Source organism: Eretmochelys imbricata, chromosome 2 (genome assembly GCF_965152235.1).
Source record: "Eretmochelys imbricata isolate rEreImb1 chromosome 2, rEreImb1.hap1, whole genome shotgun sequence".
NCBI classification, from domain to species: domain Eukaryota; kingdom Metazoa; phylum Chordata; order Testudines; family Cheloniidae; genus Eretmochelys; species Eretmochelys imbricata.
Genome location: NC_135573.1, coordinates 24,426,441 through 24,451,712, shown reverse-complemented (window position 1 = coordinate 24,451,712; position 25,272 = coordinate 24,426,441). Strand labels below are relative to the sequence as shown.

Sequence of the window (25,272 nt, the reverse complement as noted above, 5' to 3'; positions counted from 1 at the left end):
AGGGAAATACAAAAGTCCTCACAAAATTACTCACAGAAACAGAGCAAATATCACATTATAATGTCTCAAATGAAACAATCACTGAAAAGCATCACCTTTAAAATAAAAATCTAGCCATAAATAGAGAATGTATTTACTTTTTTCATTATCACCACCACCATGTTAAATGCTGGGTGAATACATTTTTTTTTTAAACCAGCGTGGGTAGTTTAAGTCAATGCAAGTTGCATGAGTAAGATCTGCATGTCTTAAGTCACTGGGTAACATTTTATTTTATTCAATACACTATATGTTTGCTCTACACTACCAAAAGTCAATGTGAACAAATTAAACACAAACTGAAGATAAATCTTTAAAGCAGAATTTAAATTAATTTCAGATTTCTAAAACAATTTTTCATATTAAACAATTTCATAATGAACAATTTTTCATAATACTGAATTTTGGACTAGAAAAATATTAATATGAAACAATCTTAGGACCTAAAGCTAAAATATATATTGGAAACTAAAAGAAAGATTTAACGTCATTAGCTTTGTGCTAGACTGAAGCATTTGTACTAAAAATCAGGTAGAGCTGAGTGTTACAATATAGAATCATAGAGCTGGAAGGGACCTCAAGAGGTCATCTAGTCCAGTCCCTTGCACTCGTGGCAGGACTAAGTATTATAACATACACAAATGGGTGCAATATGAAAATTTTCCTGCTATATAGAGAGCATCCCTCCCATCTATAGGTACCAAAATGAAAAAAAAAAAAAACTGTATTCTATTACTAAACATACTTTTCAAGCATTAGAAATTTTGACAGATCTTCCAAATTAAATAAAATGTGACTAATTTGTTTTTTTTACTAAATTCCAACATGTATAAAATAACTGTGAAACAAGTGCAAGTTTTCTAAAAAATATATATACATCCTCTTGATGAGTCATTACTATTCCATTAATTCAGATCTCTGGAAGATCATTCACCTGGAATTCATTTCCATATTGAGATTTAACCAGTTAGTCTAAGTGCCATATTAAAGTATAATAAAAATGTAATTAATATTTGAAGAAACTGATAATGCAAAACAAACACTGTTGTGGGGAAAGATCTCCCAAAGGTATAATCCTTACTACATACATCCAGAAAATCTATGTGACCTTTCATTGCTGACTGATCACTTTTACAAGTATTGTCTATCTACACAAAATATGGAAGGCAGGTGAATTCTGAGGAAATCTGGTATAATTTGTAGGTTTTTGGGAGGAAAAATGGATTTAAGATAATTTTTAGCAATTGTTCTTCAAAATTGAAAGTTTATGCACCAGCAGTTGCTCGTGGAGAAAATCTTTGACATCAGCAGCTACATTTTTCTGTCAGATTTTATCCTAAAATGCTGATGGTTTCATGTGCTGTGCCTGGTGGATAAAGTTTTCTCTGTTAGCAGCTGCACTTCCACTCTCCTACAGATCCAAATACTCATGAACCTGCAGCCTTATAACCTATGAGCAAGTCTGATCTCACAAACTAAACAGGATCATTAGGCGATTCAATAATTGTCAGTCTACCATTTGAGCCAATATTGAACCAATGCTCCAGTATGTTACTGGAGGTGCCAACCTTTGGATTAGAGATTAAAAATCCGAAGAAAAAATTTATTAGAGTAGACATAATAACCCAATTTGTAATTTGTTTATTTATTTGTTTAAGGTCTTGATTATGACAGAAGTTGCTTTAAAAAACAAACAAATCTAAAATCAGTTTAAAGCTGATTTTGTTCAGTGAAAAATCCTGTGCGAACACACAAACTGGTTTAAAACTGGCCTATATGTGTTTAGCTTACATGATAGCATAAACAGATTTAAATAGAATTAACATTGTTCACACATCACACCTTTAGTTAAACCAGTGCAACTCTGTGGAAAGACCAAGCCCATACATATCTCAGGAATCCCTTGCACTTTCAGTTGGACACAGTATTCTTTGCTTCTTGTCTTTAAATAGTATGCACTGTTCCTGTAACACTTCAGAGGTGGCCTCATTCAACAGTGTTAAAAAGGGAAAACAGTACTGTATGCACAATTAAGCTCAATATTTGTTCATAGCTCCTGCAGCGTAGACCCAATTAACTGTACTGGAGTAAAAATGTTTTCTGGCTGTTCTCATGATATATCGATTTGTCATATTTTAAGTTTTTTTAATTAATATTTCTTAATAAACATACACACACACAGACCCCAAAGAAAAGACCAAGACCTTAATCTTCATTAATTACTTAGGTTTTTCTTCTTTATTTAATAAAGTGCCTGACATCTGCCTAGCATCACGAGTCAATCTGCCACTTATTAGCTTACAAAACTAACAACCTACATGCCAAACTTTGTGTTCATTTTCAGATGATAAGTCTTAACTCTTTCTCCTAACCATTATAAGTACCAAACATTACAAACTGAAGGAATTCCTGAAGTTTTCACCCTAAAGGCTGATCAGCATTTTATTGCAAGGGGTGAAGAATAATTATCCACATTAAGGTAGTTGTGCTGAGCTCCAACACAGTAAATTACCAAGTGCATTTTGGTTTCCTTTAATTTCTTTTGTTAGATTTATTTAATCTTCTAAGAAGTTTTAATAACAATTAAGTATCAATGTTTAACTTCAATTGAGGGAACAAAAGTACAGTGAATATGATCAATATTCTTATGATATTGAATGCTTGGTGTAATGTGTGTGGTATAATTTTATCTAAAATTTTGAAATTTGCGGAAAAAGTATACAACTGTTCACGGCTTAAATGCAAGATAAGTTTACATGAAATCAAATTTCTTCCCTCCCTCTGAGTTGGAATTCAGTTCAGTATATTTGGAAAAACAAACAAACAAATAGAAGAGTTTTACTGAACAGAAGCATTACACAGAAAATTCAGTTTTAGTCCATTTAAAATATTGAAATCTCAGAGTTCTGAGAACTATATTAATAATTTAAAAAACAATAGTCTGCACTTCCAGCATCACGAAGCAATAAACAATGCAAAATGGAAATCCATACGGACACTGCTCTTTTACAGATTACTTATCTCTCACCCGCACTAGCCTCCAGAAACAACACAATCACATTAAAAAACTAACAGTGTTCAAGACACTACATCAAAAGCTATTTAAATAATAAATGAATGTATTAAATACAGTATCCTGTGTGCAATACTGTATAAGTGGTGCTTTACAGATTAAAAGTACTGTTATTTTATTAAAAAGATTTTAACCTGTTTCATCAGAAGCAGCAAACCAAATAAAATCCTTCTGGAAACAACCTTTCTTCCCTGCCCAGAAGTTAAAAATTGAATGAATGTGAAGTTGAATGATCTTTTGCAGTGAATGATCAAAAACATTAATTTTCAGGGAAGTTTGGTCTCAAGTGACATCTTGTGGATAAAAGATGTTTTGCAGTTTTAAAATTCACATTATTCAAATCACTTCTACAATCACATTGTAAGTTATACTTTCTGCTATGAAAAATAATAACCAATCTAAATTTTCACATGAAAATTAATTGTGAAACAATGTATACCCAGCTTCAACCAATATTAGATTCGTTATTTCAAAGACAATATCAACAAACTATAGCAATACAGATAAGGTTTTGGAACACAGGGTTTTCAACTCAAAAGATTCATATTTAATAAAAGACTCTGAACTTAGCGCGCACACAAGGTTGAAAGTGTCAGTGTTTCTTTTAGCCTTACTAAATCTTTGTGATAATTTGCACAAGGGCCATGGAAAGATTTTCAATGTCACATTCTCAGCATTGGGGACAGGGACCATCTTTTTGTACAACTACCTGGCACAATCGGGTCTCAATCCATGACTATGGCTCATAAGTGCTATAGTAACAGAAATAAACAGTAATGCCTGTATAGCAGATTAGCCAGCCTGTTTGGAAGGGAGACAAATCTTTTGGTTTAAATTAAAATAGATATTTGAAATTTATTTAAAAAAAGAGATGAGAAACATTTTATTCGTATATTTTGAAAATTCTGCTTGAAAAGGAAGTAGCTTTTAATGAACAATTTTGTCATGTGTTTTACGTAAAGGGACAACCAATTTGATGTATTTTAACGTCAATTTAAAAAAAAAAGTTAAAAAGTAGTGTCAGTTACTGTACTTGCCCCTATGCTCACTTTCACATTATTTTGGTTTCACAATAATATTTTGCTATTTGTTAAAACGTTTCTCTCTCTGTTATGATAACTGCACAGTTATATACGTAAAACAATGATGCCAAACCACAAGCAGCCATATTGTGTTGTCAAATGCACAAAGTAAAAATTAAAAAAATAAATACTTGTTGTTTAATCTCTTTTAGCATTGTAAGGTATAATCACAATAGATTTTAGACAAAATTTATATAAGAAGATTCCAGGAGCGTGACTATGTGTGTCACTCCAAAGCCTAAAACATCTGTAGAGGCAGCATAAAGCGATGGAAACAGCTACAGCATAATTGAGGGCTCTTTTTGTCCAGAATATCACCAGGCTGAATCATCACCAAGTTTTGCTGACTGTTACCATCCAATTTTTAAGTTCTTAGCTGTTCTTACTTTTTGAATTATACCCATGAGATATAGCTACAGTAAAGCCTGGTCTATACTACAAAGGTAGGTTGACGTAAGCCACCCTATGTTGACGTAATTGTGCACAAGTCTACAATTAAATTTATCTCCCACAGATGTAAAGTGGCCCATTATGACGGCATACAACACCAGCTCCCTGAGTGGCACTGAACCATGGTCTATGTATGGAGGTTGATGTAGCTCGAGTGTAGATGCTGTGTTACCTGTGCATTACCCTAACAGTCCTCAAGCAGCTGTCCCACAATGCCCAACACGGACCACTCTGGTCACAATTGTTAACTCCACTATCTAGGGATCACGCATTTCAGAAGCCCCATACTCTGCCTTTAAAACCCCTGCGAATTTTTGAAATGCCTTTTCCTCGTTGCCCAGCTTGGTGAGCACACCTCTATCTGCTTTGTTCATGTGTGCAACGGCCCAGCTGATTATGTCGGCTACATGCTCTCGACACACACCTGCCTGGAGCAGAGAGAAGATATTGAATCTCCTGGGCCTGTAGGGAGAAGAGGATGTGCAGGCACAGCTCCGAACCAGCCATAAAAACATTAACATCTATCAGCAGATTGCTCAGGAGATGCAGTAGAAGGCGTACGACAGGGACCAGCAGTAGTGCTGCGTGAAAGCCACGGAAATGCAGCACACAAACCAGGAAGTCAGAGAGGCCAACAATCAATGTGGTGCTGACCCGCAGACCATCCACTTTTACGAAGAGCTACATGCCATACTTGGCAGAGACCCTACCACCATGCTGCACACCACGTGGATACCTGTGAGGAGCTCCAGTCACAGGCTGCTGCTGTGAACAATGAGGAGGTGGATGAGGAATATGGGAGACAGGTGTTGGAGGGTTCAGCTGTGCTGTGCGTCAGGAACTGTTGTTGATATCACTGCAGTCCAGCCACTCCCTGCAATCGAGCATGGGCAAGCACAGTACAGAGGAAAGAACTTTGGGTAAATGTGTAAATACATTTCCAATTACAGTGATGGCACCCCAAAATTAGCAGGACACAGCTATTGACTTTTCATTAATTTATTCATACTACAAGAGGTAGCGGTACAACAAAGAGAGGTAAAGTTGCTATCTGCTCTTCATTCTCCTCAGGAGTAAAGTGGGGTGGGGGCCATGTGGAGCAGTTTGATTATGTACACAGGGATGTACCTTGAATCCTCCTGAGAGATCTCGATGAAACTTCCATGGAGGTACTCAGCAATCCTTTCCCGAAGGTTTCTAGGGTTTGGCAACCTTATTTCTTCCTCTGCAATGGGCCACTTTCCCATGCCAGTCGGTGATTGTCATAAATATAAAGGGAAAGGTAAACACCTTTAAATCCCTCCTGGCCAGAGAAAAAACCCTTTCACCTGTAAAGGGTTAAGAAGCTAAGATAACCTCGCTGGCACCTGACCAAAATGACCAATGAGGAGACAAGATGCTTTCAAAGCTGGAGGGGGGGAGAAACAAAGGTTCTCTCTGTCTGTGTGTTGCTTTTGCTGGGACCAGAGCAGGAATGCAGGTCAGAACTCCTGTAAAGGGCTAATAAGCAATCTAGTTAGATATGCGTTAGATTCTGTTTTGTTTAAATGGCTGATCATATAAGTTGTGCTGAATGGAATGGATATTCCTGTTTTTATGTCTTTTTGTAACTTAAGGTTTTGCCTAGAGGGATTCTCTATGTTTTGAATCTGATTACCCTGTAAGGTATTTACCATCCTGATTTTACAGAGGTGATTCTTTTACTTTTTCTTCAATTAAAGCTCTTCTTTTAAGAACCTGATTGCTTTTCACTGTTCTTAAGATCCAAGGGTTTGGGTCTGTGTTCACCTATGCAAATTGGTGAGGATTTTTATCAAGCCTTCCCCACGAAAAGGGGTGTAGGGTTTGGGAGGATTTTGGGGGGGAAGACTTTTCCAGGATGGCTCTTTCCCTCTTATATATTTGTTAGACGCTTGGTGGTGGCAGCAATAAAGTCAAAGGGCAAAAAGTAAAATAGTTTGTACCTTGGGGAAGTTTTAACCTAAGCTGGTAAAAATAAGCTTAGGGGGTTTTTCATGCAGGTCCCCACATCTGTACCCTAGAGTTCAGAGTGGGGAAGGAACCTTGACAGTGATTATTTTGGCAGGCACCATTGCTGTAAACAGGATAGTGGCATATGGTTCCAGGTGACTTCGGGATGCTACAGCAGCTGTGCTTTCTCTGCATTTGTTACCTTAAGGAGTGAGATATCAGCTAAAAATCACCACCTCCTGTGGAAAATAGTGCCGTTATTCAGTGCCAGTGCACTATACTCAGTTTCATGCAACCGAGCAACTCCCTCCTTGTTTTCCTCACCCCTGGCAGGTCATACTCACAATGGCTTGAGCTGAGAGTGGCAGTGGGCACAAGCACTCCAAAGCAGAAGTGTCAATAAACACAAACACTTCAGGAGAGCAACAGAAAGGGGGTGGACAGGAAGTTCTGAATCTTAAATTTCGCTTTCCATTCCTACTATACTGACAATAGTACCTCTGTGTGTTTTATCTGTAGCTGAGGCTGATGCAGCCTTGAGGGGTTCCCCCTGCACACCAGCGGAATGACTGACCCATATAAGGAAGAGGAAAAAAAGAGGACGCGGAAGGACATGTTCTGTGAGATCCTGCAAGCCAGTGCTGCATCAGACCTTGAACAGAGGACCTGGAGGGTGAATATTGCAGACCGAAAGGAGAAGGAAAGTGCAACAGGAGAAAGACGCAGGAAAAGGAGAGGGAGATGCACCAGGAAAGGCAGCCAACTCAGATGCTGCAGACTCTTGTGGATCTCCAGGTTCAACAACCCAGGGCTCAACGCCCTTTGCCCTCTGTGGAGAACGAAGCACAGCGCCTCCCTATACCCCCCTCAGCTTTCCTCATGGCCTGCACACCTACTCCTACCCATGTAAACCAGGGAAAGGCCTGGACAACCACAGCTTCACTTACACTGATCTGTGAGAGCCTCGGCTGATGTATGTGTAGCTACAAAGGACATCAATGTTCCTTCCTCTTCTTTACTAAGGTTCCTAAATTTTTTTAAGTTAAAGCTGAAGAACTTAAGTGGTTTTTTTTTTTTTTTGAGCTGTTTTCATAAGTGAAAGTTTTGTTTTGAAAGTTATTCATCTTTATTAGTTTACAACACATGGTGTATAATGCCTGCTGGCAGTGAAAGTAGTGGTCTGGTATACTCACAACCAATAGGATCAGTGCCAAACAGTGTAGTCATAACTGTACAGGAAGCATCCCAGCTTGCACTGTCAAGTGATATATGCACAGATATGCAGCAAGCACGACAATTCTGAAACAAGACCTAAACTGCGACGCCAGGTTGAGAACAGTACACTACAGCACATTCCTGGGGCTCACTGCTTTTTCAAAGCCTCTCTAAGGCACACAGCTCATCTGATAGCTGTTCAAACTCAGCAGACAGCCATTCTACCTCCACACCCACAGCAAAGTTTCCCCCTTTGTTTCACAAATATTATGCAGGACACAACAGGCAGCTATAACCATTGAGATATTTTTTGCACTGAGATCCAATCTGGTGAGTAAACACCACCAGCATCCTTTCAATCTACCAAAAGCACATTCAACTGTCATTTGTGTCAGCTGAGCCTGTATTTGAATCTTTCCTTGGTTCTATCAAGATGGCTCAGGTACAGGTTCAAGAGACAGGGTAGGCAGGATCCCTATTAGCATTTCAACATCGCCAATGGTAATCCATGGTCAAAAAAGAAGGCTCCTTCTTGTAGCTTTCTGAAGAGTACTGTGTCCTTAAATATGCAAGCAGCATGCACCTTTCCTGACCAACCAGTGAAGCATCACCAGTGATCCATCAGAGCTTGCATAATCATGTAAAAATAGCCCTGTTGATGTACTCTGTAGCAAGGTGCTCTGGGGCCAAAATAAGGATGTGCGTCACATCTATTGCTCCACCTCAGCTTGGGAACCGCACAGCTGCAAAGCCATCCACTATGTTCTGCACATTGCTGAGAGTCTCAGTTCTGCGTAGCAGAAGACTATTAATGGTCCTGTACACTTGCATGGTAATGGCCCCCACAGTGGATTTTCCCACTCCAAAATGAATTCCCACTGACTGATAGTAATCTGACATAACAAATTTCCACAGTGTGATTGTCACTTGCTTCTCCACTGTTAGCGTAGGTCTCAGTTTGGGGTCCCTGTATTAGATGGCTATGGCAAGTTCAGCACACAGATCCAAGGAACGTGGCCTTATGCATCCGAAAGTTCTGCAGTCACTGCTTGTCATCCCAAACCTGCATTACGATGGGATCCCTCCGGTTAGTGCTCATTTCTCGGTCCCAGCAGTGGCACTCCACCATTTCCAGCTGCTCCATAAATGCCACCAACAACCTTGAATTGGTTCTCACTATGTCCCACAGCAAACTGATCACCAGAAAACTGTGCTCCTTGTGGTTCTTCTTGCAGCTCTGCAAATACCAGAGGATTGTGTGTATTGCGATTGAAACGCCCATGACAATAGTGCAGAGTGGTACAGGCTCCATACTTCTGTCAGAGATGTCAGACAGTGACAAGTCCCGTGCAGGTTTGTGGGAAATTGAAAATAAGTGCAAAAATTATGGGATAGATATGATATTATGGGATGGAGAACACTGCATTATGGGAAGCTGACCCCTTTCTCCCAGTCACCCTTGCATGAGTCTTTTCTCGCCAACCATGCTTTGCCAAAACTACGCAAAAGACAATGTGCTCATCAGTGGCAGGCTGCACACTGGGATACTTACCCAGGGTACATTGCACTGTGCATCAACACAAGCACTCCTGGTAAGTACAAGCAGCGCCAATGCAAGGAGCCAAATACGTACACGCACAAGCGATATACTAACTGTGGCGGATGTCAGGGTGGTTAAGCACTGGAATAAATTGCCTAGGGAGGTTGTGGAATCTCCATCACTGGAGATTTTTAAGAGCAGGTTAGACAAACACCTGTCAGGATGGTCTAGATTATACTTAGTCCTGCCATGAATGCAGAGGACTGGACTAGATGATCTCTCAAGGTCCCTTCCAGTCCTATGATTCTATGTATGCCAATGAAACTTGCATCAGCAAAACTTTGTAGACATGGCCTAATGCATGTATCTATACTATGCCAAGAGTCCTAGACCATTGTGATGTCAAATGTGACTCAACCAATCACCACCCCATCTACAGCTAATTTGCATACAACAATTTCATTGGTTGTAAAAGGAAGACTGCACACTCCAGTATACCCTCCATTTGCCATCCATACAAATCAACACAATCCCCAAAACACGTAGCCCATCAATGCCCTCACACCCTCGTTTGGCACCTGCAGAAATCCACACAACTCTCCCAGAACTACACACAAATCGACCCAACCAGCACACACAACAAAAACCACAAACATCACTCAGAAGCCTAGCATTTCTGTTCAGTCAGTGTGAAGCGATGGAAACAGGTATAAGCATGGCTTTTTGTTTACAATATCACCAGATTCGCAGTCTGTTACTATCCAGCTATTTTCTGCTTTTTTTACACACAACTTTACAAATCATACCCATGCAACAGCACAGGCTTGCAGCTACTAGTAAATTTATAATTAGGAATATATTTTAAACGTTCCACTGGAGTGGGATAAAAAAGTAAAACTTGATACACGTCTGTTTAAAAAAAAAGCAAAAGCAAGTAAGAACAAAAATACTGTCTACATTAGCTCTAATTCTTCAAGTTGCTCCACATGGGCAGATCCTCTCATTGCCTGTGCAATGCCTCAATGAAGGCAATGGGAACCTTCACATAGGTGTAGGGGTTTACCCACATGGGCTCTTTGCAGAATTGGATCCTCAGACTGCACAGCATCAAGGACCTGATACAAAATCCACTGAATTCAGTAAGAGTCTCTCCATAAACTTCAGGCCCTTTGTGAAAGGCAGCTGACTGGTGACTTCAGGTGTGCCAAAATAAATTAGATTTTTAATTATATTAAGAAATGTTTTTTCTGCTGAAAGATTCAGTGGTTTAAAAGTCAAAAAGCTCCAAAGAGCATTGGTGCTCTGCCTTAGCCCACCTCTCTTCAATGAATCACATACTGGCAAAGCTCCAGACTTATCCTCATGCAGAGAGGATTGTCATTGACGGAATTGGCTTAGCATGTTAGACTCCGCTCTCCTCGTCCATTCTTTCACAGCTGACTGGCATTTGCTTCCATACATGATGTACAGTGTAGGGAATATTACTATTATTATCTGTTTTACAGAAGTTGCTCAGAGGCCTCAAACCAGATTCATGACTCCATTATGCTAGATGCAGTACAAACACACAGGAAGATACAAAATCCCTACCCAGAGAAGCTTACAGTTAAACATAGTTAGGCCAGGGACCATGTGTTTATACACCATCTAGAAAAATGAGACCTATAAGTAGGGTGATCAGATGACAAGAACAAAATATTGGGACACATGGGGGGGGCAGCCACAGGCTTGCCGCCCCAAGCGAAAAAAAAAAAAGCCGGAGTGCTGCCGAAGCAAAATATCAGGACAAATGGCATCCCGACCATACATCAGTCGGGACATGGGACAAACAACTAAATATCGGGATGTCTGGTCACCCTACCTATAAGTGCTACTGCAACGTAATTGTTCAGCATTAAATAATACACAGCCTAGCTTTATACGGAAGAATAGTTCAGTGACATAAAGCCTCAGGGAGAAAAAAAATGAAGGTGGGGACAAAATGGTGAGTCTTAAAGTTTGTAAAGAATACAGAAAACACAAAAACTTAAAAAAAATATGATTAATGAAATTGAAAGGAAAGGAAACTTACAAGCGAAGGAAATCAAGCTTTCCTCAGTTTACTACAATACTTACTTAGTGCATGATACATAGGTTTATGCTTCCCCTGAAGTCTGATTACACTCACAGCTGCAAGTTTTCCGGGTGGTTGCATCTTTCCATCTATGAGATACCAAGCTCTGGCAAAGGTAGCCCATTGCTAAAGAAGATTGACAAAGTTGTAGTTAATGTAGTAAAATAAATACACTCAGCCTAAATAACTCCACAAAACCACAATCATGTTACGTATTTACAAGAAAATACATTAGATATTTTAGAGATTAACTACCATGATTTTTAACCAATATATAAATTAATTTTTAGGAAAAAAACTTTAATCACTGTTTCTAAATACTGTACCAACATTAATGTCCAATTATATTTTCCCAAGATTTTAAGAAAGGGTGGGGGAAACTGTAAAGTGCTGTATAAATTATCTTCAATAGTGATAATGCTATGAGGAAATAGCTAGACGTCTTTTCCACTTTCTGGTATTGTTTTCAAAATCTAGATGTCCTCTTATAAATTATTGCTAACTAACAAGGTAATAAGAGTTATAGACCATCATAATTCTGATTGCTTTCTTTACTTTCATTGGGAGTGGGGGGCGGGACGGACACAATTCTAAATGGAAGAATTACAGCTCTAATCCTGCAAGCACTTCATTAGTGAAGAGCAGGATCAGCAGGAATAGTTCTGTTGACTTCCATCGGTTGACTCTACGCCTGCAAACATTTACACGCTTTACTTAATCCTGCAGACACTTAAGCACCACCTACTGCACACATTTATGCAGAAGCTTAATTTTACTACTGTCCCAAGAGAGGTGCCCGATTGTTGGCAGAATCCCGGCCGAAGCGTTTGCAAGATTGAAGCCTATGTTTGTTCCTTCCTTTCTGTACCTGCCATGTTACTTGCTGCCCTACAAAATTAGCTGCCCCACGTGGGCACGATGAGCTTTACTCCTCTCTCCAGGGAGGGGAAATACAGCAACGCGTGGAAGCTTTACCTGCAGGGAAAACTGCTAGGGAAATACAGAGAGCGCTTTCCTTCCCTGCTCTGCAGCCCACGGCCTGCCACCCTCCACAGGCCAGACTCATCCCCGGGAAGCGCCCCGGCCTGGAGGCCGCAGCCGGCTCTTGCGCCGTAGGGCAGGGACAACACAGCTCCTGGGGAGAGGGCCCCGCTCCCCGCCCCGGCCTGGAGGCCGCAGCCGGCTCTTGCGCCGTAGGGCAGGGACAACACAGCTCCTGGGGAGAGGGCCCCGCTCCCCGCCCCGGCCTGGAGGCCGCAGCCGGCTCTTGCGCCGTAGGGCAGGGACAACACAGCTCCTGGGGAGAGGGCCCCGCTCCTCGCCCCGGCCTGGAGGCCGCAGCCGGCTCTTGCGCCGTAGGGCAGGGACAACACAGCTCCTGGGGAGAGGGCCCCACTCCCCGCCCCGCAGAGGCACCAGTCCCCGCAGAGGTGGAAAGGGAGGCACCAGGCCGAGGGGACGCAGCCAGAGAGGGGCGCAGCCCGCGCTCTCCCCTCCCCCGCTGAGAGGAGCCGCCTCAGCGGCTGGCCCGTGGGCTCCCGCGTCCCCTCACCCGGCGAGGAGCCCTGCCCGGGGCCGCGGAGGGGCCCGCTCACCTGGGCCGCCTTGGTGTAGCTAGCCATGGCGGACGAGCGGCGCGCCGGGGGAGCGGGTTCGCTGCCGGACCCGACTCCCGGCGGCGGCGGGAAGCGGAAGCGGGGGCGTTGGAGGCGGGAGAGGCCGGCGCTGGCTGCTGAGCGTCCCCCCGGGCGGAGGCGCCCGGCCGCGGCTATGGACCGGTACCTGCTGTTCGTGAGCTGGGAGGAGCGGAGAGCCCCGCGGGCCGGCGGCGCTGAGCGCGTAGCAGGTGCCGGCGAGCGGGAATCGCGGGTGGCCAGAGAGCCCAGGGGCCAGGAGCTCGCATCCCGCGGCGTCGTGCGCCGCCCGGTGCGGCTCCTCCAGGCACAGCCAGAGGGGCGTCTCTCGCCGGGGGCGGGCGCTGGTGCGGTGGGCCCCGAGTGGGTGAGCCGGCTGGGGGCCACAGGAGTCGGGGGAGGTCTGGGTACAACCAGCTGCAAGCGTTGGGGGGCGGGCGAAGGGGTGACTAGGACCCCCAGGCTCTGTGCGGGGCGACGCGTCCCTGAGAGGGGCCGTGGCATCACTTCCAGCGTTGTTCGCAGTTCACCGGGGTGGTCAAGACTTCGAGTCGTGGCTCGAGCGTTGTGCGCCTTTTCCCCTGCAGCGCGCGTTCCTGGTGGGACGCGTCCCAGGTTTCGGGCAGGCTGAGTGTGGAGCAGTGGGCACACAAGTGCATTCATTCGCCACGCTGCCTTCCGCTCCAGGCCACCCCGGGAGCTCGGAACAGCTTGGTTTTGAGCCATCATCATTCCTTCCTAACGCTACCCTCTGCCGGGAGAGCTTCGGAACAATCCCACCGTGCAGCCGGCCGGCAAGGGAGCGGAGCGTGTTTCCTAGAGGGTAAAAGAGACCTGCAAAATTGTGGCGTGAGATGTTTACATCGTGTGGTCATGTTTGCAGTGCACCGTCACACCGATGTATAGAGTGACAAATGAATTAATCTACAAATGAAAAAACAAAACCACAAAAAAGCTACCAAGTCACAAAGGGCCAGCTTCTGAGAGGTGCCCGCAACAGTTCTATGCTATCGCATATCTCAGAAGCTGGCCCTTTGTGACTTGGTAGCTTTTTTGAGGTTTTGTTTTTTCATTTGTAGATTAATTCATAGATTCTAAGGCCAGAAGGGAGCATTGTAATCGTCTAATCTGACCTCCTGTATAACACAGTCCATAGAACTTCTCCAAAATAGTTTCTAGAGCAGATCTTTAAGAAAAACATCCAGTCTTGATTTAAAAATTGTCAGTAAGGGAGAATCTGCCCAGACCCTGGGTAAATTGTGGCAAGTTGAACTTTCTTATAGATGGGGAGGTGCAAGTTCCCATGATATTGCTCTTGTGAGTTCTCTTCCTGGCTGAATGTGTCACAACAAATTTCAGGCCTCAAAACAGGCTCTTCTTTGCATATCCTTTAAAGGCACCCTCTGCTAAACAGACACTTGAGACTAACTGGATCTGCTGGGCTAACTAGCAAGTTTTCTGGCGTTTTCAAGAAAGGAAGGAATTGTTTTTGTATTTTCTATTAATAGAAACTTGTTTTTTGCAGGTATAACTACTGCAAATGTTTATAACCTTCTGAAAGAAAATTGTAGAACCTTTATAAATGAGGATGTAAGCACATTCCCAGGTAAATATAGTGGCAAACAGCAATATAAGGCAAATGTAATTGTGGTTATTGTTGTTTAACCATGACTTGAAAAATTATGTTCCCCGGGAAAATAGGAACGTTTGAATGAATGAATGTCATCACTCTCTGCAGAATCTGTGCTTTCATTTTTTTTTTTAAAATCCACAATTAAAGTTTCTAGCCATTATATTTTTGAAGAAAATCTTCCAAATGTGAAACAAGTATAACCAATTCAGATTTAGCCAGAAAAAACTCCTGACAGCCACAGTGTCTGCTCCAGCTTGTGGCTTTCCCAAGCTACAACAGGTGTTTTCATTGCTGTTCAGAACAAGGCAGTACTGAAACTGACAAAAATAGAGTCACTTTCACTTTGCTGCTGCTTGGGAAATGGTGAAGTCTTCCCTTGACTCCCCTTGCGCAGGAAGTAGCCAGGTGATTGGGGATAAAGTAAAATAGTAGAGACCTCCACCCATCTTTGCAGCCAGGAGGAGGAGTTGTTTCAGGGGTATGAGGTGGAACAGAGAGAATTCTTTTTCTCTCTTCTAGCAATTGATTTAGGGGATTTAATGTGTTTTAGAAACCTTTGGGCAGGAAGCTGAAATGAAAGCTAGGACCTTAAAACAATGTCCTGGGATAGCGCTCTGACAGGAACCCCAGCATTTTCCTCGCCTTGCCCAGCAGCTTAGTGGAGGGAAGGGGGAGCAGGCTGATTCAGACTTGGGCATTGCCATGGACAGTCACATTTCCTTCTCCCACCTATTTTCCATATTTTTCTCTGGCTAATAGGCTTAGTTCTCTAGATATTAGGCATCTGTAGAATTTCCAGGCCTTATGGATGAGTGTGGGCAGGAGAAAGAGGTGGAAGGACTGATGGGATAAGTTGAAAAGGAGAAGTAAAGTACATAGTGAGATTTTTGTTGTGAGACACTATGTAGGGAAAATGAGAGAGAGGCAGACACAAAAGGTGGGTGGATGGAGAAAAGGGGAAATGGATACAGAGGACAACTCAAGAAAAGATCATGATTTATCATAGGAAAGAAAGAAGAAAGCAACTGGAGTGAAGCTAGGAAGGGAAAGAGGGGATAACACATGCAAGAGAGTTGTAATAATTTCCAAAGAGCTTGTCAAACTGTCCAGCTGTCAGTATTTTCACTAACTAGTATTTGAGCAAATTCCAGTGAAACATGTTGAATAATATAGTCAAATTATTTTTCTGCTTTTTCAGTAAAACCAAGTTGTAAGCTACATCATAAAAAAGTATTAAATAGAACACTGACAATATTATAGTTAAATACAGTACACACTATCTGTTTTATTCCTTCACTTGAAAAGGTAAAGCTTGTCTGTGTGTGAAACAGTACTTTCTTGGGAGTCAGAGACTGTGGAAACAACTTCCACCTGAAATAAAGACCATTGCAAACTTCACACCTTCTGCTCTAAGGCAAGGCTCATCTCTTTGATTTTGTTGTCTTTAACATAAATATATAGACACGTACACTTAAAAAATAGCAAGCCCTACCACAAGGCATTCCACTACTCACACTTCTCTCAAGGGGAAATGATGAGAGAAGAAACAAAATGTGACAGATTTTATTCACATTTCTTAATCTACTACTGGAAGGTGCTCAAATACTATATGGATGAGCGTGGTATAAGAATCTGTATAGAATACAAGGTATGTGGTTTTGGGTAGTAGGAAATGTGGCCTCTCAGGTTTTTTTTATTTTGACTAGTAAGTGTCAGGTAAGCAAATGTTGTCCAAAAACTATATTAATCTACATGTCTTGTTCCTAGCAGCCAGGGCACTGTGGTTTAGTGGCAGTAAAGTCAAATGGCAAGAATAGCAGACTGAGTTTTCTTCAGGTCTGCCGCTCGCTCATGGCAACTCCTTGTTCAGGTCATACCCATTGTGCCTTGGCTACGGACTGACTCTGTGAGGTGATGAGCTCCTTATCTCCCATGATCAGGCCCTTCATAATTATACTTGTGGTCCCAGGTCTTTTATTAATAATCATATTCTTTGTACCTTGGTTCATTTTAATGGATGTAATACGTGTAAAGCTTGCAGAGGCATTCAGAGCCTCAAGTAATGAACATTTGTAAAGTGCTTTGAGATCCTCTGATGAACTTGTACAAATTTCTAAGGTGCCTGCTCTGGTATTTTTTGACAATACCTGAAATTCACTATTTAATTTGAGTATTATATTACTGATTTACTTAATAATCAACCTATTAATCTCTGATAGCTGTTGCATTTATGTGTGACTTACATAGCACAATTGTGACCTTACTGAGTACCATGGCTATAGCTTTATGCGTAGGACAGGAATGACTGGATTTCAAAACAACTAAACAAAGTAATTTGTTAATTTTTAGGCAAAAGGGTGAATTAATTACTTTACAAAATATAATTAACTGATCTGGATATGCTCTGTTTGTTTACGGCCAGCCCATTACCTCCAGTGGACAGCTGATTATGAGCCATGAGGAGGGACCCCGCTTTTAAGTTAAGCAGTTTGAGAGAGTTATCAGACTACTGAGCTGGCAATGTTATTTTCAGTTTTAGGGAAGTCACTGCAATGCTTGCTGATTTAGGGAAAACATTACTCTCTCATTCTATCAACCATCTGAGCCATGCTGATGAGTGTTGTGATTCAGCTGAAGTATGTGCATAAATTGTGGGAGGGGATAATTGTGAAGAATCAAACTGAGAAATTCTCTTACATTATCCTTGGTACAATTAGAGGCTCACAAATGATTCAATGCCTGTGGCTTTAATTGTGATACCAAAAGAAGACTAATGCGTAAGCAACAGTGGCATATTAAAAAGTACATGTTAAGCACGTTTTGCTACAAAACTAAGATGCAAATATGACCTTCCAATACTGGTAACTTTTACCATCTACAGATTCACCACCATTCAGTTTAGTGTGGCACGATTTGCAATTTTTATGCACGTCTTACCTATGCTACAATACAGCCACATTGGGGGAACTGATTACAAGGCAGTTGCCCCCATTATTAATTGGTTTCAACCAGTCTGGAATGGAATCAATTTGTAGTGCAGACTGGACCTTCAACATATCTGTAGGCTAAAGCCCCAATATTCTGCACATACTACAAATTAGGACATTTGTTAGCACATTGGGGGTAACTATGTTATAACCAGGTTACCTGACATGGTTGTATTTGTAACATAGGTCCTCAGATGACCAAAATAGAGCCTGCCCAGGACAGAGGGCAAATTATAGCCAAAAGAAAGCATCTTCATTTAAAAAAAAAAATGGCTGTAGTTACCTGAAAAGTTATATATGACTGGGTTAGAAATTTAAGTAACTCAAGCAGTAAAGTAAGGTCACAAGTAAAAACCTTAATTCAAAATCTTTGTAAGAAGGAAATGAAATTGAAATAGGAAGAATGGACGTGTATGGATTGCTTTTGATGTTTAAAAATTTGTTTTATTCCTCTTTAGCATGTTCCGTGGCCGGCGTTCCAGGTATGAGGAAATGGTATTTTGCAAATCAAGTTATATATGATTTTTATCAGGTAAGAAGAAACACAGTTCTGTAACTCTTTAGCTGACTGTGCAAATTTTGATTAACATAAATCAGCACTTTGACTAATACGTTCCTTTTGCTTTATTAGTTTTGTAGTTCTGACTGGGAGGAGATCAATTTCGATGTGAAAAAAGATGAAAGTGAAAACTCTCTTCAAACCAGTATAGAAGAATGCCTGAGTGCTATTCAGAGTTTTGAGGAGGAAGATAGCAGCAGCAGAGAGTCACTGTCACTGATTGAGTATGCTTATTAAATTTTTATTGAAACATGTAGTGATTCAGATACGATACAGAACAAGGGAACCAAGTGAACTAATTAGTTCTTTTGATGATAGTTTGTGTCCATTTTAATTAATCAGTAATCCCCGAAAACCTTTAAATCCAAAATTCAGTGTGGTTTTTACATGACTCTTTACTTTAAAATATCTTAGTTATTTTGTTATTCCATAAAAGTTATCTTACTAACCACTGAAATTTTTGTACAAAAAGAAATATTCTACTGTGAAAATGCAGGATATAATAAAGTTACATGGAAACCTTGACTTGGTTTGGAAACAGCATGCATATTTTCTAGCCAGAGGCAGACCCTACTTTTTGGTGCTTAATTAACTGGCAGCCCAATATTGTGAGTGGTGCTCTTAAGTTTTATCTTGCTTCCTGTGAATACCCAGTGAATGAATTCTTTTTCATTAGTTCTAACTGCTGACTTAATTAAGATGCTGAGACAGGCATGAAACATGTCCCCTTTTTGTTCTACATCAAGATGTTTGAATCAGTCAGTTAAACATAAATATAGGGGATTGATTTTTGTTCTCTGTTTTTTAAGAACTTTGACATCATTTCAAAGTATCACAAAGATGTTTGTTTATGTTTGCTAATCTGTCATTTTACTTCTAGCTGTTCAGTGACTAGAATACCTAATACTCTGCCTGTCTTGAATGATATGTGTATGCACAGTTAAAATTTATATTATATTCTTATATTTTATTTCCTCAAAAAGGTCCATTGTAGTGACGTGTTCCAGGATTTTCAAAGGAGCCTGAGGCAGTTAGGTGCTCAAATCTCACTGAAATGCTGTAGGAGTTGGGTGTCTAATATAACTGGTCAAAAAAAATTTTGAAACGTTTTCCACTGGAGAATGCAGATTGGTCCAAATCAAAACCATTTCATGGGAATGTGCTGATTTTGACAATTTTGTTTGTTTTGACTTTATTGATTTGATTAATTTAATTTTGGTTTTTATAATAATTATAAAATATTACATTTAATACTAGATATTGGTTTGATGTTATTGAATTCTTTTGTTGTTACCAAATTGAAATATTTAGAATTTTTGTTCCAAGGGAAATCTTGAATTTTGCCTTTTTGTTCCAATTCTGAACAAAAACAAATTTTGAAATGTCAGCATTTCTGACAGAACAGAAATTCCTGCTTCCAGTTAGTGCTCGTGTATAACTACCTTAGGTCCCTTTGATAATCTCAGGTATAGCATATAATCTGTTAGAATTATGTTTAGTCTAAATTTCCTTTCATTTTATCATTTCAAGATAAAGTAAGTTTATGGAGAGAAAGGAGAGCAAACAAATGAGTAAAACAAGTTTAAATGCATGTTGAAAACTGAAAAACCTATAAAATCAGCCATACTGGGTCAGACCAAAGGTCCATCTAGCTCAGCATCCTGTCTTCTGACAGTGGTCAATGCCAGGTGCCCCAGAGGGAATGAACAGAACAGGTAATCATGAAGTGATCCATCTACTGTCGCCCATTCCCACCTTCTGGCAAACAGAGGCTAGGGACACCATCCCTGTCCATCCTGGCCAATAGCCATTGATGAATTTATCTAGTTCTTTTTTGAACCCTGTTATAATCTTGGCCTCTACAGCACCCTCTGGCAAGGAGTTCCACAGGTTTACTGTGCATTGTGTGAAAAAATACTACTTTTTGTTTGTTTTAAACCTGCTGCCTATTCATTTCATTTGATGGTCCCTATTTCTTGTGTTATGAGAAGGAGTAAATAACCCTTCCTTATTTAATTTCTCTACACCAGTCATGATTTTATAGACCTCTATCATATCTCCCATTAGTCATCTCTTTTCCAAGATGAAAAGTCCCAGTCTTATTAATCTCTCCTCAAACGGCAGCCGTTCCTTACCTCTGATTATTTTTGTTGCCTTTATCTGAACATTTTCCAATTCCAATATATCTTTTTTGAGATGGGGCGACCACATCTGCATGCAGTATTCAAAGTGTGGTTGTACCATGGATTTATATAGAAGCAATATGATATTTTCTGTCTTATTATCTATCCCAGTGGTTCTCAAAGCCGGTACGCCGCTTGTTCAGGGAAAGCCCCTAGCGGGCCGGACCGGTTTGTTTATCTGCCACATCCGTAGGTTCGGCCGATTGCGGCTCCCACTGGCCGAACCTGTGGACGAGCAGGTAAATGAACCGGTCAGCCCGCCAGGGGCTTTCTCTGAACAAGTAGCAGCCTGGCTTTGAGAACCACTGATCTATCCCTTTCTTAATGATTCCCAACATTCTGTTCGCTTTTTTGACTGCTGCTGCACATTGAGTGGATGTTTTCAGAGAACTATCCACAGTGACTCCAAGATCTCTTTCTTGAGTGGTAACAGCTAATTTAGAACCCATCATTTTATATGTATAGTTGGGATTATGTTTTCCCATGTGCATTACTTTGCATTTATCAACATTGAATTTCATCTGCCATTTTGTTGCCCAGTCACCCAGTTTTGAGAGATCCTTTTGTAACTCTTCGCAGTCTGCCTAGGACTTACCTGTTTTGAGTATTGTATTATCCTCAAATTTTGCCACCTCGCTGTTTACCCCTTTTTCCAGACCATTTATGAATATGTATAGTAGGACTGGTCCCAGTACAGACCCTTGGGGAACACCACCATTTACCTCTCTCCATTCTGAAAACTGACCATTTATTCCTACCCTTTGTTTCCTATCTTTTAACCAGTTACCAATCCAGGAGAGGACCTTCCCTCTTATGCCATGACTGCTTACTTTGCTTAAGAGCCTTTGGTGATGGAGCTTGTCAAAGGCTTTTTGAAAATCTAAATACAGTATATCCACTAGATTCCCCCTTGTCCACATGCTTGTTGACCCCCTCAGAGAATTCTAGTAGATTGGTGAGGCATGATTTCCCATTACAGAAACCATGTTGACTATTCCCCAACAAATTATGTTCATCTATGTGTCTGACAGTTTTGTTCTTTACTATAGTTTCAACCAGTTTGCCTGGTACTGAAGTCAGGTTTACTGGCCTGGAATTGCTGGGGTCACCGCTGGAGCCCTTTTTAAAAATTGGTGTCACATCAGCTATTCTCCAGTCATTTGGTACAGAAGCTGATTTAAATGTTAGGTTCAGTTAGTAGTCCTTCAATTTCACATTTGAGTTCCTTCAGAACTTTTGAGTGAATACCATCTGGTCCTGGTGACTTATTACTGTTTAGTTTATCAATTTGTTCCAAAACCTCCTCGAATGGCACCTCGACCCGGGACAGTGCCTCAGATTTGTCACCTAAAAAGAATGCCTCTGGTTTGGGAATCTCCCTCAAATCCTCAACCATAAAGACTGATGCAAAGAATTCATTTAGTTTCTCTGCATGGCCTTATCGTCCTCGAGTGCTCCTTTAGCATCTTGATCGTCCAGTGGCCCCACTGGTTGTTTAGCAGGCTTCCTGCTTATCATGTACTTAAAAAACATTTTGCTCTTATGTTTTGAGTCTTTGGCTAGCTGTTCTTCAAATTCTTTTTTGGCCTTCCTAATTATATTTTTACACTTCATTTGCCAGAGTTTATGCTCCTTTCTATTTTCCTCACTAGGATTAACTTCTCCTTTTTAAAGGATGCCTTTTTGTCTCACTGCTTCTTTTACTTTGTTGTTAAGCCATGGTGGCTCTTTTTTGATTCTCTTACTATGTTTTTTAATTTGGGATATGCATTTAAGTTGAGCCTCTATTATGGCGTCTTTAAAAAGTTTCCATGCAGCTTGCAGGGATTTTACTTTTGGTGCTGTGCATTTTAATTTCTGTTTAACTAACCTCCTCATTTTTGTGTAGTTCCCCTTTCTGAAATTAAATGCTACAGTGTTGGGCTGCTGCGGTGTTTTCCCTGCCACAGGGATGTTAAATTTAATTATATTATGGTCATTATCACCAAGTGATCCAGCTATATTCACCTCTTGGACCTGATCCTGCGCTCCACTTAGGACACATCAAGAATTGCCTCTCCTCTTGTGGGTTCCAGGACTAGCTGCTCCAAGAAGCTGTCATTTAAGATGTCAAGATACTTTATCTCTGCATCCTGTCCTGAGGTGATATGTACCCAGTCAATATGAGGATAGTTGTAATCCCCCATTATTATTGAGTTTTTTATTTTAATAGCGTCTCTAATCTCCTTGACCATTTCACAGTCACTATCACCATTCTGGTCAGGTGGTCAGTAATATATCTCTACTTCTATCTTCTTATTATTCGAGCATGGAATTGCTATCCATAGAGATTCTATGGTACAGTTTGGTTCATTTAAGATTTTTACTTCATTTGACTCTGTGCTTTCTTTCACATGTAGTGCCACTCTCCCACCAGCACGACCTGTTCTATCCTTCTGATATATATTGTACCCTGTTATTACTGTGTCCCATTGATTATCCTCATTCCATCAAGTTTCTGTGATGCCTATTATTATCAATAATCCTCATTTAATACGAGGCACTCTAGTTCACCCATCTTATTATTTATTTAGACTTCTAGCATTGGTATATAAGCACTTTAAAAACTTGTTACTTTTTAGCTGTCTCCCATTACATGACGTAATTGAATGAGACTTTTTTTCATTTGACTGTTTCTCATCAAATCATACCTGTATTTTATCTTCCATACTCTCCTGCTTACTAAGACATAGGGAATCTCCATTAGTAGATCCTTCCCTAAGGGATGTCTCTGTCCGAACCACATGCTTCTCTGTACCTGTTGGCTTTCCCTCAGCCCTTAGTTTAAAAACTATAAAATATGCTAATGCATCATGGGGAAAAATTGCCACTAGAAGAGCCAGTCAGTTATTCTCTGAAACATAGCATCTTTATAAAATAGATAGCAGTGTGTCTTCAAATATACTTTTAAAATCAGGCTTTTAGTTTTTGTATACTCACTTTTGTTATTCTGATGATAATGTACAAAAAATATTTCCAAGTAACACCAGTTTTAGGATCTTCTCTACAGCATTTTTGACTTTGCCAAAATGCTCTAATGTAGACCATTCTACTGCAGATGTAACCACCAAGCACTTGGGTAGGTGCCATGTGTCTACACTCACAACTTCTTCCAAGTGTGCACTGACATTCATACCACTGTTATTTCACTTACTCTGAGCAAAGATAAACACAGTTGCATCCTCCACTGTGTCCCTCTGCACCACTGTAATGCCAGCATTGCCAGAACATGCCAGTTGCAATAGTGCTACCCAGTGCTACTCCACAATGTTCTTGCCCACAGTTCAGTGACATCTCTGATAGGTCTCTTTCACTTGTCTACTCACACTCCATCCCCTCTATGTAGGCCAGAGAACAGATGAGGCAGTACTCATCTGGTCTTGGCTCTGCTTTTCACTTGCCTTTGCCATTTTCTCCTCCTCCTTGTTTTTAAAGGCACAGAGTCCTAATACAAGCAAAACTTCATGTTAGGTTTTCTCCTTTGGCTTTTCAACAATGTATAGTCTGCATAATAAAGCCTTTGTATAATTGAAACATGTTAGAACTCCAACAATAAACTTTTCAAAGGGGAAGTGGTTATGCCTCATGGGGAGCCTAGCGGGATCTCTTCCATCACAGCAAGGCTTACACCGCTCCCCTCACAACATCTTAGTGGAGATACAAAAGAGAAGGAGATGGTTAACCCAACAATAATAACTAGGGCCCTACCAAATGCATGGTACATTTTGGTCAATTTCATGGTGATAAGAAAAGGAGTCCTTGTGGCACCTTAGAGACTAACCAATTTATTTGAGCATGAGCTTTCGTGAGCTACAGCTCACTTCATCAGATACATACCGTGGAAACTGCAGCAGACTTTATATATACACAGAGAATATGAAACAATACCTCCTCCCACCCCACTGTCCTGCTGGTAATAGCTTATCTAAAGTAATCGTCAGGTTAGGCCATTTCCAGCACAAATCCAGGTTTTCTCACCCTCCACCCCCCCACACAAATTCACTCTCCTGCTGGTGATAGCCCATCCAAAGGGACAACTCTTTACACAATGTGCATGATAATGAAGTTAGGCCATTTCCTGCACAAATCCAGGTTCTCTCACTCCCTCACCCCCCTCCAAAAACCCACCCCCATACACACACAGACTCACTCTCCTGCTGGTAATAGCTCGTCCAAACTGACCACTCTCCAAGTTTAAATCCAAGTTAAACCAGAACATCTGGGGGGGGGGAGGAAAAAACAAGAGGAAATAGGCTACCTTGCATAATGACTTAGCCACTCCCAGTCTCTATTTAAGCCTAAATTAATAGTATCCAATTTGCAAATGAATTCCAATTCAGCAGTTTCTCGCTGGAGTCTGGATTTGAAGTTTTTTTGTTTTAAGATAGCGACCTTCATGTCTGTGATTGCGTGACCAATTGCCAATTGTGCCCACATATCTATTCAGGGGACACCATCACAGGGCCTAATAACATCAGCCACACTATCAGAGGCTCGTTCACCTGCACATCCACCAATGTGATTTATGCCATCATGTGCCAGCAATGCCCCTCTGCCATGTACATTGGTCAAACTGGACAGTCTCTACGTAAAAGAATAAATGGACACAAATCAGATGTCAAGAATTATAACATTCATAAACCAGTCGGAGAACACTTCAATCTCTCTGGTCACGCAATCACAGACATGAAGGTCGCTATCTTAAAACAAAAAAACTTCAAATCCAGACTCCAGCGAGAAACTGCTGAATTGGA

At 41.1% G+C, this 25,272-nt stretch overlaps 2 protein-coding genes across 7 annotated transcripts in view; one reads left to right on the top strand and one right to left on the bottom strand.

Annotated features, from left to right (window-relative positions):
- Positions 1 to 13,199, bottom strand: part of MRPL13 (mitochondrial ribosomal protein L13) — a 51,068-nt gene extending 37,869 nt beyond the window's left edge. The window contains exons 1-2 of the mRNA XM_077809854.1: positions 13,079 to 13,199; positions 11,486 to 11,609 (exon numbers count right to left, since the gene is read on the bottom strand). Coding sequence (XP_077665980.1) covers positions 11,486 to 11,609; positions 13,079 to 13,105 — 151 coding nt within the window. The 5' untranslated portion in view covers positions 13,106 to 13,199. The remainder of the gene's footprint in view (positions 1 to 11,485; positions 11,610 to 13,078) is intronic.
- The window catches only part of MTBP (MDM2 binding protein), a 62,866-nt gene continuing 50,791 nt past the window's right edge, over positions 13,198 to 25,272 (top strand). For 4 of the 6 annotated variants that reach the window (XM_077809851.1, XM_077809847.1, XM_077809850.1 and 1 more), the window contains exons 1-4: positions 13,198 to 13,329; positions 14,643 to 14,723; positions 18,196 to 18,269; positions 18,369 to 18,520. In XM_077809851.1, coding sequence (XP_077665977.1) covers positions 13,254 to 13,329; positions 14,643 to 14,723; positions 18,196 to 18,269; positions 18,369 to 18,520 — 383 coding nt within the window. In that variant the 5' untranslated portion in view covers positions 13,198 to 13,253. Of the gene's footprint in view, positions 13,330 to 14,642; positions 14,724 to 16,053; positions 16,165 to 18,195; positions 18,270 to 18,368; positions 18,521 to 25,272 lie in introns of those variants that run through there. The other 2 variants (XM_077809852.1, XM_077809853.1) reach the window with 2 other exon arrangements.